At 29.3% G+C, this 14,065-nt stretch overlaps 1 protein-coding gene across 2 annotated transcripts in view; it reads right to left on the bottom strand.

Moving 5' to 3' along the window:
- The window catches only part of LOC142319272 (zinc finger MYND domain-containing protein 11), a 103,922-nt gene extending 90,377 nt beyond the window's left edge, over nt 1–13,545 (bottom strand). The window contains exons 1-2 of one of the 2 annotated variants that reach the window (XM_075356351.1): nt 13,369–13,545; nt 8,739–8,829 (exon numbers count right to left, since the gene is read on the bottom strand). In XM_075356351.1, coding sequence (XP_075212466.1) covers nt 8,739–8,749 — 11 coding nt within the window. In that variant the 5' untranslated portion in view covers nt 8,750–8,829; nt 13,369–13,545. Of the gene's footprint in view, nt 1–8,738; nt 8,830–13,159; nt 13,324–13,368 lie in introns of those variants that run through there. The other variant, XM_075356352.1, reaches the window with a different exon arrangement.
- Nucleotides 13,546–14,065: the final 520 nt, after the last annotated feature.

The following is a 14,065-nucleotide window of genomic DNA, read 5'->3' as shown; positions in this document are numbered from 1 at the left end:
ACCATATTTATACAGCAAAAACCACTAATCATTTAAGGTTAGATTCTTGAAACATTTTAGAAATTATAAAAGTGGTAAACAGGATTTCCCTAATGTATATGATCATCTGATTAAGAATAAACAAACAATATCTGATATTAAGACAAATTTAAAAATACTGAAATTAAAAAATATAATATGAATACAAATAGATCAGACATTTTAGAAAGATACTATGGATATAAACATAAACTTAATATGATCAACCTTTAGACAAATATGAGGATGACAGTATTTTTAAAGCTACAATAGATGACACCACCATCTATTTTGATAGTGATGTATAATATATTTCAATCAGTAATGAAGTAAGTTCAGTTAAATGGACAACATGCATAACTGTTTTACTTAAAATTATTTTATTTGATTCTATTTTGGATTTTAAATGTTAATTTTTGATTTTTAATTTTAAGCCTTGATAACATATTTTCACATATGCAAAAGTTTTTACAATTTAGGTTTTAATTTTTAATTTAACTGAATAAAAGTTTAAAATAAAAAAATAAAAATATTAAAGGTTTTACATTAAAAAAAAATAATAATAAATGCACGATATGTTATTATATTTTACAAAGTTTGTAATGTAATTTATGCCATCCTACTTTATTTATTCTGTACTTTGGTTGATCTAATAAAATAAATATATTTGTATATAGTACACAGGAGTATGATTCTTAAAAGAATTGATTTAAAAAAAATATATATATATATATATACATATACATATGGCAAAAATTGATATAGATGGTGCTTGTCAGAAGTGTTCTTCATCTAAAACCTTCATCTAAAACCCAAAAACACAATATTGTAATAAAAGTTACCACTAAAAGCAAAAGCAAAAATGCTCGGTGAGGTTGCGAATCCATTATCCATTTGAAATAATCATTTCAGCGATAGCACATCACAACATATTATAAAGTAAACAAACAAAAAGTTGAATGCAATACGTTACAGGTGTTTTGTCAGGTCCAAACATCATATTAGAGAAACTGATATTATTGAACTACAGGCATTTTTGGGACTTCTAGTACAGATGACAATATTTCTACACTAATATTATAAAGAGGAAAGATTTGTTTGTTTGTTTGTACTGAATAGGCTCCGAAACTACTGGACCGATTTGAAAAATTCTTTTTCCATTAGAAGCCGACATTATCCCTGATGAACATAGGCTACCTTTTTACCGCGTTATTTAAGCAACATATTTTAATTTTTCTATCTTTGTAATTCAGTAACTAGCAACTGTCCGTCGTCGTCGTCATGTCTCTCTTGACGCTCGCGTTCCCACCACCGCCTGCCTGTGCTCCCTCGCCCCATCCACACCCCGCTAGGCTAGCTAGGCAGCAGCATGTGACCTAAGCGTCACTGCGGTGCGGGAGGGGAGTCAATGTCACAAAATAAAGTGCGGTCGGCTTCCTACGCAGCGGTTGTGTGCGATATCGAATATTTTTCCTTGAAAATATTGTGAATTTTTTATAATTTTTTAATCACCACTTCATATACAGGCAATTCCTGTTCAACATGTAAGCAAATAATTTAGTATTAGTTAATGTAGTATTTAGTTTTTTTTATCATTTCAAAATGCCCAAAAGATTAAGATCTCAACTTTCTAGAAATAGTTTACAGGCTAGGGCAATAAAAATATGTCATGATAGAGAATTTCCATCAGAAACTGAAAATTAATGAATTTAATCAATATTAAAAAATTTTAATTTAATCAATATTAAAAATACCTAATTGAAATAGTAACAAAAAAGATTTTAATATCCTAGCTTTTATTTAGGTATCTCTTTTTTAGTAACCTCCTATGCAAAATCCTTATTTTGTATATGTGGTGTATATATGTATATGTATCTAAATAAAAAATTTGGAAATAAACATAAATCAACAAAAAAACATAAAAATACGTAAAACAACAAAATAAATATAAAAAAAGACTTACAGAATAAAAATAGGTGTATAGAATAGTAGCTGGATACAAATAATAAAATAATCATCAAATTTATTATATCCAAACCTTCTAATATACTCTTTTTTAGTAACCTCCAGTGCAAAAAGAAGGGTGTATGTATTATGTAAATAATTTTTTAAAAAAAGCGAAATAATACATAAAACAAAAAAAAATACAAAATATACTGAGGGAATGAAAAAAATTACAAATATAACAAAAATATTTGTACTGTAGATACGCGCATAACTCTGAACAACTGCAACAAATATCTTATTTTTTTAAATGGGTACACCAACCGTGCGAAGCCGGACCGAGCAGCAACTTTCAATAAATTAAGTGATTCCAACGCGGACGAAGTCGCGGGTTTCAGCTATGTATCATATAGTCGTTAATTTTTGCGAATCAATTTTCACAATGAAGTACTACTATTTGTAACGATTGAATAAATCCCACGCGGACGAAGTCGCGGGCCACGGCTAGTAACTTATATAAATATAGACCGTTTATCCACAATCAATGAAACCAGAAAAGAAACATTAAGACCAGTAATGAGCAAGAAGAGATTTGCTATTATTTTAATAGCCGTACAATTTGATGATCCTGAGAATAGGAAGGAATGCAAAAAAATATGATCCAACTGCATCAGTTTCATTTATGTTCAACACTTTCATAGAAAATTATCAAAGTTTTTATGCTCTTGGTGGCTAAGTAGATGAAATGCTTGTGAGTTTTCAAGGAAATGTCGTTTTAAGGTGTATATTCCAAACAAACAGGAAAAAAATGGCATCAAAATAAAACGATTTACAAATGCGCGAAATAACTGTCTGTATAATGTATACATCTATAGTGGAAAAGATTCAGATGAATTCAATCTTTGCGATGAAGATAAAAGATTCCTTAAGACTACATAAACAGTATTATGCCTAACCAAACGACTTTATAACATCAATCACAATATTACAGGCCAGCCTCTGAGGTGCAAATGGTAGCATCCTGGCCTACCATCCCGAAGTCCCAAGTTCAAATCCCAGTCAGCCATAGTATTTTCACCCACTATGAAAATTGTCATTCTTCTCATCCTTTGAAGCAATACGTAATAGTGGCCCCACAGGTAAAAAAAAATCACAATATTACAGGCGATAACTCATATTCCTCAATACTACTGGATGTTTTGCAGAAGAATTTGACATTTATAGGCACAATGAAAAAAAAACAAGGCTGAAATACCTTCATCTTTCCCCCTACTCAATAGAAAGAGCTGAAAGATCAACTCTTTATGGATTCAGGAAAAATGTACTTTAATTTCCCACGTTGGAAAAGGCAGTGTTAATAACTTCCATGTATAATAGACTTTTCACTGATCGATCTACAAACTAGAAACCATTTCCTATTACAATGTAGATAAAGGAGTCGATTTTCTAGATGGAAAATGTTCTAAAAGCACTTCTAGCAGCTGAACACGGAGATGGCCTTAAATAATTTTTTTTCCGTCTCTTGTACATTTTCGTTGTAAACTCGTATATACTCCACCAGTGCTACAGAGATAATCCAACACCGATAATCACATACATTGATAATGTATTGATAATTCAATACAAAGGTAAAAGAAAAGTATTTCTGGAATGCAGTTAACGATTCAACTTGTATACGATCACATGAAAAGGCGTTTGAAGATTACAAATATTCCATGTGAAATACTAAGATTAGAATACCTGAAATTCCATTGGAGCAAAAGACACCAATATAGACATTCTAATTCTGAAAAAGTAGTAAGATTTGTCACTTGTGCCCTAAAAAAAGGCTAGAATAACCAAAATACATGTGCCTGCAATGCAAAAAGCCCGTAATTCTACAGTGCACAAAACCTATCTGTAATAATTGCGCTAGGAACAATGGAATTTGAAGCATGCTGGAATCCCAGCTTTTTATTTTTCTTAAATGTTTCACGTATTTAATAATGCTTTAAAAACTTCATATAGAGAAAAAATAGGCTGTTCATGTTTTTTTTTTATTTTTATTTTCTTTTACACTTATTTCAAAAATGTTTAACATACTATTATTCTAGAATTTTTCATTTTAAATAGTTTATTTTGACAGTTCAGTACATTTATAATATTCATGTTAAATAAAACATTTCATTTGATTAATATTCATTTTTTGTTTCTTTTTGACCTCTCAAAAAAGTAATCTCTCGAACTATGCTGGAGCATTTACGTAACAAATATGGTACCAGACTAGTTATGGGTTAAATTGCAATAATTGATATGGTCTATAAATCAAGAGCATAAAACTGCCATTGAAAACCAAAAATAATAAAATTTAAAGAGATTATCATTCGAACTTCATATAATTTTATTATATTTAGAAAAAAATCATATTTTAAAATTGGCAAACTACTATTGGACCACTTGACAAAAATTAAAGTAAGAAAATTACAGAGCAATAGTACAGATTAAGTTGTACATGTTAGCAGAGATATATACAACCTCACCTAGCCTTCACTCACATTTCATGGTAATTCATGAATCCAATTCATCTATGCTTCATTTTCAAGTTATTCAAGAAACACTAGAATTAAGATGCAAATAACAGCCTCCTTTATATCACTTAGAACTTGATTCTATCATAGCTGGATCATCTTAAGAACAAGATCATAATATATATAAATAAAGTAAAAATATGATATCAAACCAATTTTAATAAACCAGAATCCTTAATCACTTTGATACACAATTAATAACTATGTGGTTTTCTTTTACGCTGGTAAATACATAATGATGGGTAATTGTATAATTATTAACTTAATATAATATTATAAAACATTTTCTTGGAAGAAAATAATAATAAATTAGCTTTATATGTTGGATGTTCAAAAAAAAAGCATAAACTACTTTTTTTCACAGATTCATAATTTTAAAAAATGTAAATAAAAAAATATATTATTTAGAAAAAATTATTCAGAATAAAAATAAAAATTATTCAAATTATTTAGAAGAAAAAGAAGTTTTCCCTTAATAAGTAAGGTTTTTATCAAACTGCAATACTATTGAAGTAAAAGATGATTTCATTATATGCAATAATGAGTAAAGTGAATAAAAAGGAGTTGATGTTACCACCACCACTATGGTATTTCTAACTACCTTTGGTGTGAATAAAGTAAGTTACAAATACCCCTTATAGTTAAAACTTTGTTTTTCTAGGACAGTAATTAATTATAACTTTACTCTTGATGTGAATAATGTGGAGAGAAAACTATTTAAGCGTAGTTACAACTTCATTATTTCGGAACCTGAGGTCAACCACACTCCACTTTTTCAGTAGTCTTCGACATGGTGATGATATTCATGCATTTGAGGGAGGGGAAAATATATACAAAAAGAAGAGTTATGAGTAGTGCAAGAAATTGATGCGTTTTGAGACTGAAAGTATTGAATTTCTAATTTCAGAATTTATACCAAATAGTAATGAAACTTTGTGAAAAGCACTAACACCAAAAAATCACATGGAAATATTTTTATGACTTACTGCTAAGCCTGGATTTCAGAGTGGAGTGGTAGAAGATTTGGGAATAGACTGATTAACCGTGTGTAAAAGTATAAAAGTATAACAACGTTATGGGGCACATTCTTCAAAAAACTGATAACCGATTCATTTTCCCAGTACAGCACAACAAATGAATAATGCAAAGTTACTATGGCAAATGGACTGTCATTGACAAACTGTTTGTTTTATTAGATAACATCTACATAAAAATTAAAAAAAACCATCAATGTTCAAGAACAAATATATTAATTGCAAGGGTTATGGCCAGTGTAAATGTTCAGGCGATGTGCGATCCAGAGGAAACGTTTATGAGCATTAGCGCATAGTGGCCGGGCTTTGTGCAAAAATATGGAGGGATATTCAGGATATAATCTCCCGATATGATGCCACTGCTTGTTTGCTGGGCGACTCCAGTTGTAATATATCTCTGTGGCTGATCACGCCATTCAAGACAGCTGAAGCCGATATTCAACATTTAACCACAGACAAGCTAAAGAATCATAATACAAAAAATGTTTTGTCAGCTCGAACAGATTCCTAATCCTTGGTAACGGCATGCAAGTATCACTAGAAAGAGTACAAAATCTAACAGTACGCTGTGATGTGCTTCACAATATCGCCAAATACCTTAACAGCTTATTTAATTTCCAGGACTTGGTAGAAGGTGGAGAGGAAGATGAGTTCCATGAAAACAAAGATGGCAGAAAGAAACATGAAAACAATGTGAGAAAATTTCATGGGGAAGAGAAGAGGCAGGATGTGTTACACTTTAATTTATGCACTGTCACTGTAAAGAATTTAATATTTTATCATTTGTAATTTTATATGTTGCTTGTTGAATCTAAATTTATTATTTAGAATGCATACTATACAGCCTAAAATGCAGTATACTCTGTTCATAAAATCATGATTACCAGTTTCTACAAATTAATGAGAATAATAAAAATTAAAAAAATTAAAATTATATACTGACAATCAGCAATGACAAGTTACTTTACTGGTTGCCCTGTTGATGTCACATTGTGTCTATAACAGTTAAGCCTGCCACAATGCCACAGGGCCTAGCTATACTCGTGGCCAGCATGGTGACAACTACACTAGTAACCATATGCACAGCCAAACAATGCAAATTGTACTGGCCTACATTTCCATTTTTTATTCAATCATTTGTTTATTTTATTCTTGTTTTGTAAGGAAAGGAAAAAGAATATAATACAGTTAAATATATATAACATTTCATAAAAATAAACATCTGAGGTTATGTCAGTCTTTGTTTCACTGTCAGTGTAGTTTTTACTTAAATTCTCAACTTCTTTCTTCTCTTTCTTTATCTGGATTTTCTGCAGTTCAAATTGCCACAACAAGACCAGTTGAGGAGTTGATAAGTCTTTCGTTTCTTCATTTTTGTAGGACATCATCTTCTTCATACTCTGGGTCTCACATAAGACTTTGCAGATGTGGTATTTCATGTTGCAGAACTTGAGAAGATATAAACTTATTAACTGAAAATGTTGGAGGGTAGAGGTATTCATCATTGCTATTCATAACTGTGTTCATAATCATAGACAAGAAGCTGTTATCATTGGTTTGCTGTGGTACCCAAACAGAAATACTTCCAAACGCTTTGGTGAAAACTAATTTTCTTTTTCATCCAATATTAATAAAAAAAATGTTTCCCCCATCTTTAGTTTGATATTTTTGTTTCCCATTGTGTTTTTTATCCGTTTTCATTTTACTTTTCTGCCTATTGCTATAGCAGAGTCAAAGCTACAGAAGGTGAAGTATAGCAATTTGTCCAATTTGGGCATGTGGGGTTTTCACTAGATCTTTACACTTTGACACCTAAGAAACCTAAAAAACTGGATATAAATTTTCCAGATCTTTGTATGTACATGTGTGTGTTTGGGTGTTGGCCTCTACATCATGTTATATCTCCAGAACTACTGGAAAGATTAGTTCTATATGTAGGACATTGATGTCATTAAATTTTCAGCTTAAAAGGTTAAGGGGATGAGGCTGTACAGCAAAGTCACCCTCAGTACCTCAAGATTTTGCCTAATTAAGGTCTTATTTTTCTTAGGCACATTTGTTAATTAAAAAATAATAATATTTCCAAAAAACTTTTTCAAAATCACACCCCCATCCCAAAAAATGCTCTAAATAAGCTAGTGGCTACGTGGGTAGAGAGTGTCATTAGTATCCCCTCTCACCAAAAGGAGCACTAGTATAGCACTGACTTACAGCTGCTGTAGTATTCTTTCTTTCTTTTTCTGTTTAGCCTCTGGTACCAGTTGTGTTGTAACATAACAAAAGAGCGGTAAAATTAAAAAGATGAATAATATTTAAAGGGTAAAAAAATATTTAAAGTGGCTGCTGGCACCACCACACCCGTGCGAATGAAATACAATATGTGAGCATGCTTTAGTTAGAATCATTTAATTAAATACACAAAAATAATTATAACATTTAAATAAAATGATACATATTTTAAATTAAGTTATGTGTGTAAGCCATGCATCAGAAAAAAGCCACACGGTGGGAAAGTTCTAAAACTGTGTTGTCAGCTTTCTTTATTTTGGTCTTCCAAGTCTTGTAGCATTTTCTTCATCTGGGCTCAGAGATACTTTTGGCATTCTCAACCTTTTCAACAACATTGGACATTCTGCAAGTAATTTGATGAATAAATATCTGTCCATAGTGTTCTTAACATACTCTTAACCTCACTTGATGATATATTAAAATAAGATAAGCATTCTAGAACAATAAGAGGATCTTCCTCTTATGAGTAAGGTTGTGTACATTGGGCTAAGTTTGACATGAAAGAAGTGACAGTATGAGATGGGAGACAGAGGGAACAACAACAAGTTGCAACATGAATGACAGTTATTGCTACACTATAGTTATAACTACCCACAGTTGTATCTTTAGTTTTTTCCAGATATCACTCCTGTCAGAGTAGATGTAACTACCTAGATATAGTGTTTGTTTATTCACTACGATCTGACTTAAAGCTATCACTGCACCCTACTATTAAGTTGCTACATTTTACTCACTTCACCCAATACAATTCAAAATTATTTTTAATTAGAATTTATAAAAAACTGTGATAGCTATAACAACTTTAGAATAGTAAAAAGTGTAATTTACATTATATATTATAAAACATAACTAAAAAAAATAAAATAAAAATTCATTTATTACTTACTTTTTGTTCATGTTTACTTTGAGGGTTTATAAACTTTGTTCTTTGATGTAATGTCTTGCCCAACAAATTAACTGCCGCACGGCAGATGAACCTGCAATAAAAAATAACTTAAAAAAAAGTAATGTAAGCAATTTATTTCTTCAGAGATTAGCCTAATAAATGTTGTTAAAGTTTTATGAAAAAAAAGCTTCTTTCTAAGTATTAGGAAATATATTTCCAAAAAATCTAGAAATGTACAGTTCCTTTATTAGACAATATATATATATATATATATATATTGATGAATTCCCCATAATGTGATGTTCTAACATATTCTTCATAAAATGTTTCAGAATCTACGTAAAGCAAGATTCTTTTTTATAAATCCAATGACCTTAATGTTTATGTTTTTTTTTTGTTTTGGTGTATGTCTTTATTATCTATGTGCTGTTATATTAAATTACCTTGTACATTTTTTGTAATTTTTAAAAACAACGAAGTCACTTATTTCTGAAACTAATGACAATTTAATATGAATGTTTGTTTTGTGATATAATAAATTCCTTGCACTTAGTATGTTTATTATTTTGTTCCATATTTTATTAATTATTTTTATTGTCTCTAAGTGAGAGAATGCAGTTATTAAAACATGCACTAGGTCTTTTCTTGTGTCAAATTCCTCAAGATAACTGTCAGCAGACATGGGCATTCTTCACATACAATGATAAAAGATGTGTAAAATTTGCATGTTTGCGTAACATAGCGCAATAAGATTCATTACGGAAGTCAGTTCTCTTAGGATCTCCATGTATTTTGAATGTATATTGTGTCATTTTGGTAAAATTGAAGTGTAGAGGTGGAATATTTTGTTGCGTTCATATTGTGTGATGTACTCTAAACTGGATTGCAGTTTGTTGATAAGTGTGATTGATGAACTCATTATGTTGTAACCTTTGATCATGAAATGAAGAATTACATGGGAAGTACACATATTATTTTTATGTTCTTTGTGTATAATATTGATTTTATCCATATTAAGCCAGTTTTTTGGCAGAGGCTGCAGTATTGTTACTGACAAATCTAATGGATGTGCCTTATTTTTGGATATTCAGTTTCACTGAAGGGTATTTGTATGCACCATTTGAATTATGTGTTACGTTCAAATACTGTTACTTGGAATAGCACTATTCTGAAGCATAAATTTAGTCATTATATGAAGATTACTCCCAAAAATGATTCCATATTTGATAGAGAAGTTATGCAAGTTACACATTCGTATGTTGCCACTCATAGTTTTACTGATAGCAAATTTAATTTTATATGGATCCATATACATGGGTTTTTTTTTTGCTGGAAAGATTCATTTTAATTAATATTGTTCACAGTATAAACAATCATAAAATTTTAATCTGGACTATTCAACAACAAATAAATACTGCAGTAGCATACACTTCGCAGGTCCCAAGAATAAAACACAGAAATGGAAGACCCAATTTACTCACATTATCTCATGCACTTTTTAGACCAACAATTTTTACACAACAGTAGATATGATAATTATGTGAGGAAACGATTTTACATATGTTTATAATGAAACTACTAAAATGAGATAATCTGTGAGAATATTTATTTGACTGAAATACTGTCTATCACCATATTTATTTTTTTTAGAAATCCTGTTTAAAAATTCAGGTGCATGAATTAAGCAAGTTAATACATTCTTTTAAACATTCTTGTTAACCCTTCGCAGGCAGAAACCCATACATGGGCTACCTGTACTTACACTGGAGGGCGGAAACCCATATATGAGTCTCTGAATGTGACCAGCTATTTGTCTTCATATAGTTACAAATAAATTTCAAGAGATGCCAGGAGATGTTCTTTCAATCATTTTGAGACAGGAATTCCTGATACAACATGATTGAGAACCATTTTACTTCAGTTATCAGTTGAGTTCAATGACCGTGCGTATGAAACATGACACATACATTACTTTTTTTGTGTTTTTCGCTCATTTTTAAATAACTTATTTACAAACTGTACCTTCCAAAACTTCAATTTTGGCTTGATTCATTTGAGTTCAAACAAAATTTTTGAGACAAAAATTCAGAAGGAAATGAATAAAAATATTTATATCATTATTATTATTACATTATACTATTCCCTGCCTAGGTGCACTACTTCTTCAAAATTGCTGTTTTTATATTACCATCAACATTATTACTGTTACTATTATAATTCAGTGTCTTTTACATGAAAACAACTCTATGTAAAACATGACCAAATCATCAAAATCATAGTTTGCAAATTCTAGTGCACTCAGTGAGACTTGTGCTGTTTTCACGTAAGCTTTTTCTTACAAGATAATTAAACAATATTCCTTAACCAGATTGGTGGCAGAATTCGACAAAAACAGAATGTATATGTTGTTATTATGCATGAATGCATGTTTTACGTTACTTTAAATAGTTTTTGCATTAACTTTTTTTTTTTTTGAAAATGTCTTCTACCTACAGCCATAAAACATCGCTGCCTGCGAAGGGTTAACGATTCAGCAATTTTTAATTTATGAATTTTTTTGTTTTTAGTAGTTGTGAAATGAGTTTCATTTTTATAGATCTTTTTCATTTTAGCACGTTACTGTATGCTCAGTTCATCTTCAATATTAATTTATAAATAGTTCACGATTTTTAATAGACTGTTCAGAAAATTTTAATATTAATGAACTGAAATTAATATAAAATTAAAAATATATGTATATTTAAACATGTTTGAATAGTTGTTAAATAATTTTTGCATTTCATTTTCTTAATATTTATATAATATCATTAATTGTGATAAATGAAAATGTTACAAAAACCACTTGCATCTCAGAAGTTAAACAGCCATAAAAGAAGACTTTCACAACAGAAATTAAAATATCTAGATTGAAAATACAATTCATCTGAGTGACAACTTTTAATTTTTTTCGTTTTTAAATTTTGACAACTTACAAAACAATTAACAATTTTTAGTACATTGCTTTATTAAAAACTGTTATTTTTTTACATGTTCAAATGATTGTGAACAATCATGTAAATTAAGGTGATAATAAATTTTCAATAAAAATTGATGGAAGTTTTCTTATAAGACATAAATTATACACTAGTACAATGGCATGTTATATATTTAACAAATATAATAAATGTTTTAATCTTTAAATTTTGTCACTGCAGCCATTTATCACTTTTATGATTTTCATTATTAAATAGCAAAGAATGTATTATTTATTAATTTTTTTAATGGATTACGACAACTGCTATAGTCATTATCTGAAACGCAAATTTTAAGTGTATGAAAAATGCCATGCCTAACCAAGATTCGAACCCAGGACCTCCAGATGAAAGACTTAGATGTTACCACTCTGCCACTGAGATTGGCATATTTTATAGTGAAGAGGAAGAAACATCGTATTTGGCAATTTATATTGATAATTATTAGAAAGAACAAAACATGAAAGTAATCATTTAGTTTAATTATTTTTTAGTACCACTTTTGGTAAAAAATCGATGTAGAAATAATTTTTTTTGCGTACACTATATTTACAATACAAATGAATGTATAGATATCAAATACTAGTCAAAAAAAAATTTCTTTGCAGCTTTATTAAATGATTAATTAACACATCAAATAGTATTATTACATACTTTATGAGGGCGTATGTGAAACATTTTTTAGCAAATGAAAAAAATGTAAAGTTTAACCACAACTCGAACCACGAGCCTTAAAGAACACTAATTTTATGGAGTATTATGGTTTGAAAATGGGATTAAAACAAGTTTTGTAGAAAATTTTGAATTTTTTTTTTAATATAAACTTTAATATTTTTATTTTTAATTTAAAATTAATATTCAACACCTTTAATATTAACACAACTGTATGTCAGTTTGTTAACACCCAAAACCCATTAATTTAAGAAGAAACACAGTTTAACTCAATTTGAAAAAGAATAAGATTTTAAAAAGGCTTAATGTATTACAAAATCAGCAATTTTAACTTATAAATCACGAGATGAAATTTTAATTTCTATTAACATATCTAAAAAGTGTAATTATTTTTTTAAAAAACAGTCGAATCAGTGGTTGACCGATGTCAAAGTCTGCCTAAAACATACAAACCTAACCTAATGCATATAAACAATCACATCAACAAAGCAATTATGATATGAAAACTGAAGAACAGTTTTTTGTAAAGATAAAATGGCTTATAAAATGACTACATATGAAGATTTATTAAAACTCTGTAGTAAATTGTCGTATACAAAGCGATCAACAAAAATAATAAAAACGAAAAGCCGCCATCATGTTAAAAAAATTAACCAACAAAATATTTAGGATATCGAGTACAGTTATAAGTGATAATAACTACGTTATATATTATGTGTACTAAAAGTAATCACCGACACATTTACACCTGAGGCGAAACTTAACAAGGCAATGGCATTAGTTCCACCATAAATTTTACTATGATAATCCCACTATACTACAAACTTCTACAAAATCTCTCCACAATAGAATTCAGTTAACAGATGCAATAAATTTTTTTTTATTAATATACAAAAATTTAAAAACAGTACATAAATGATAAAGCGAGAACTGCAAAATAACCTCACCAGCTACCAAAAATAATTCTTTACTTGCACTACCAAACCACACTAACACACACGACACCCGACATGTTGGAAAACAAACTAATCCTTAATCCTCTGTCAGTTCCCTCTGGGATTAAAAACCGAATATAAACATTTGTATTGTAATCTCATACATATAAAAAACCATATGATTAGAAAAAAATTAAAGATTAACAGTTAAGTAAAGCTAAATTAAACAACAGGAAAAAATATAACAAAGTACTGTAACAGATACGAAAGAAAAATACTTAAGAAAGTATTCAATCCAAATTCAATAAAAATCTATCTGAAATATTAGAAAGAATTTTTTTTTATTATAGGAAGCAATTTTTTTTAGTTTTTTCAATTTCTGAAAAATAAAACGCTGAAATTTTACTTTCACTTCCAATGTAACATGGAAATGCAAATATAATGTGTAATAAATCCCCGAATATTATTTAAGTAGATAATTTTAATGTTATATCCCGAACCAAAGATTTTATGTCGAAGTTTACATTAAATACTTCCCACGTTATTTCAGAACTGCTTCATTTTTAAACAAATTCATTGCAATTTATTAATAATTAGTTTATGCCAATGCTGCCGTAACAATTGTTATTTGAATTGTTTAATTAATTTACTAAAACAGTATTAAAATTGTAACAGCATGATCTTCAATCTGAAAATATTCTCTTCAGAA

Source organism: Lycorma delicatula, chromosome 2 (assembly GCF_047948215.1).
Source record: "Lycorma delicatula isolate Av1 chromosome 2, ASM4794821v1, whole genome shotgun sequence".
Lineage (NCBI taxonomy): Eukaryota > Metazoa > Arthropoda > Insecta > Hemiptera > Fulgoridae > Lycorma > Lycorma delicatula.
The sequence above is the reverse complement of the archived record's forward strand: the minus strand, read 5'-3'. Positions and strand labels throughout refer to the sequence as shown.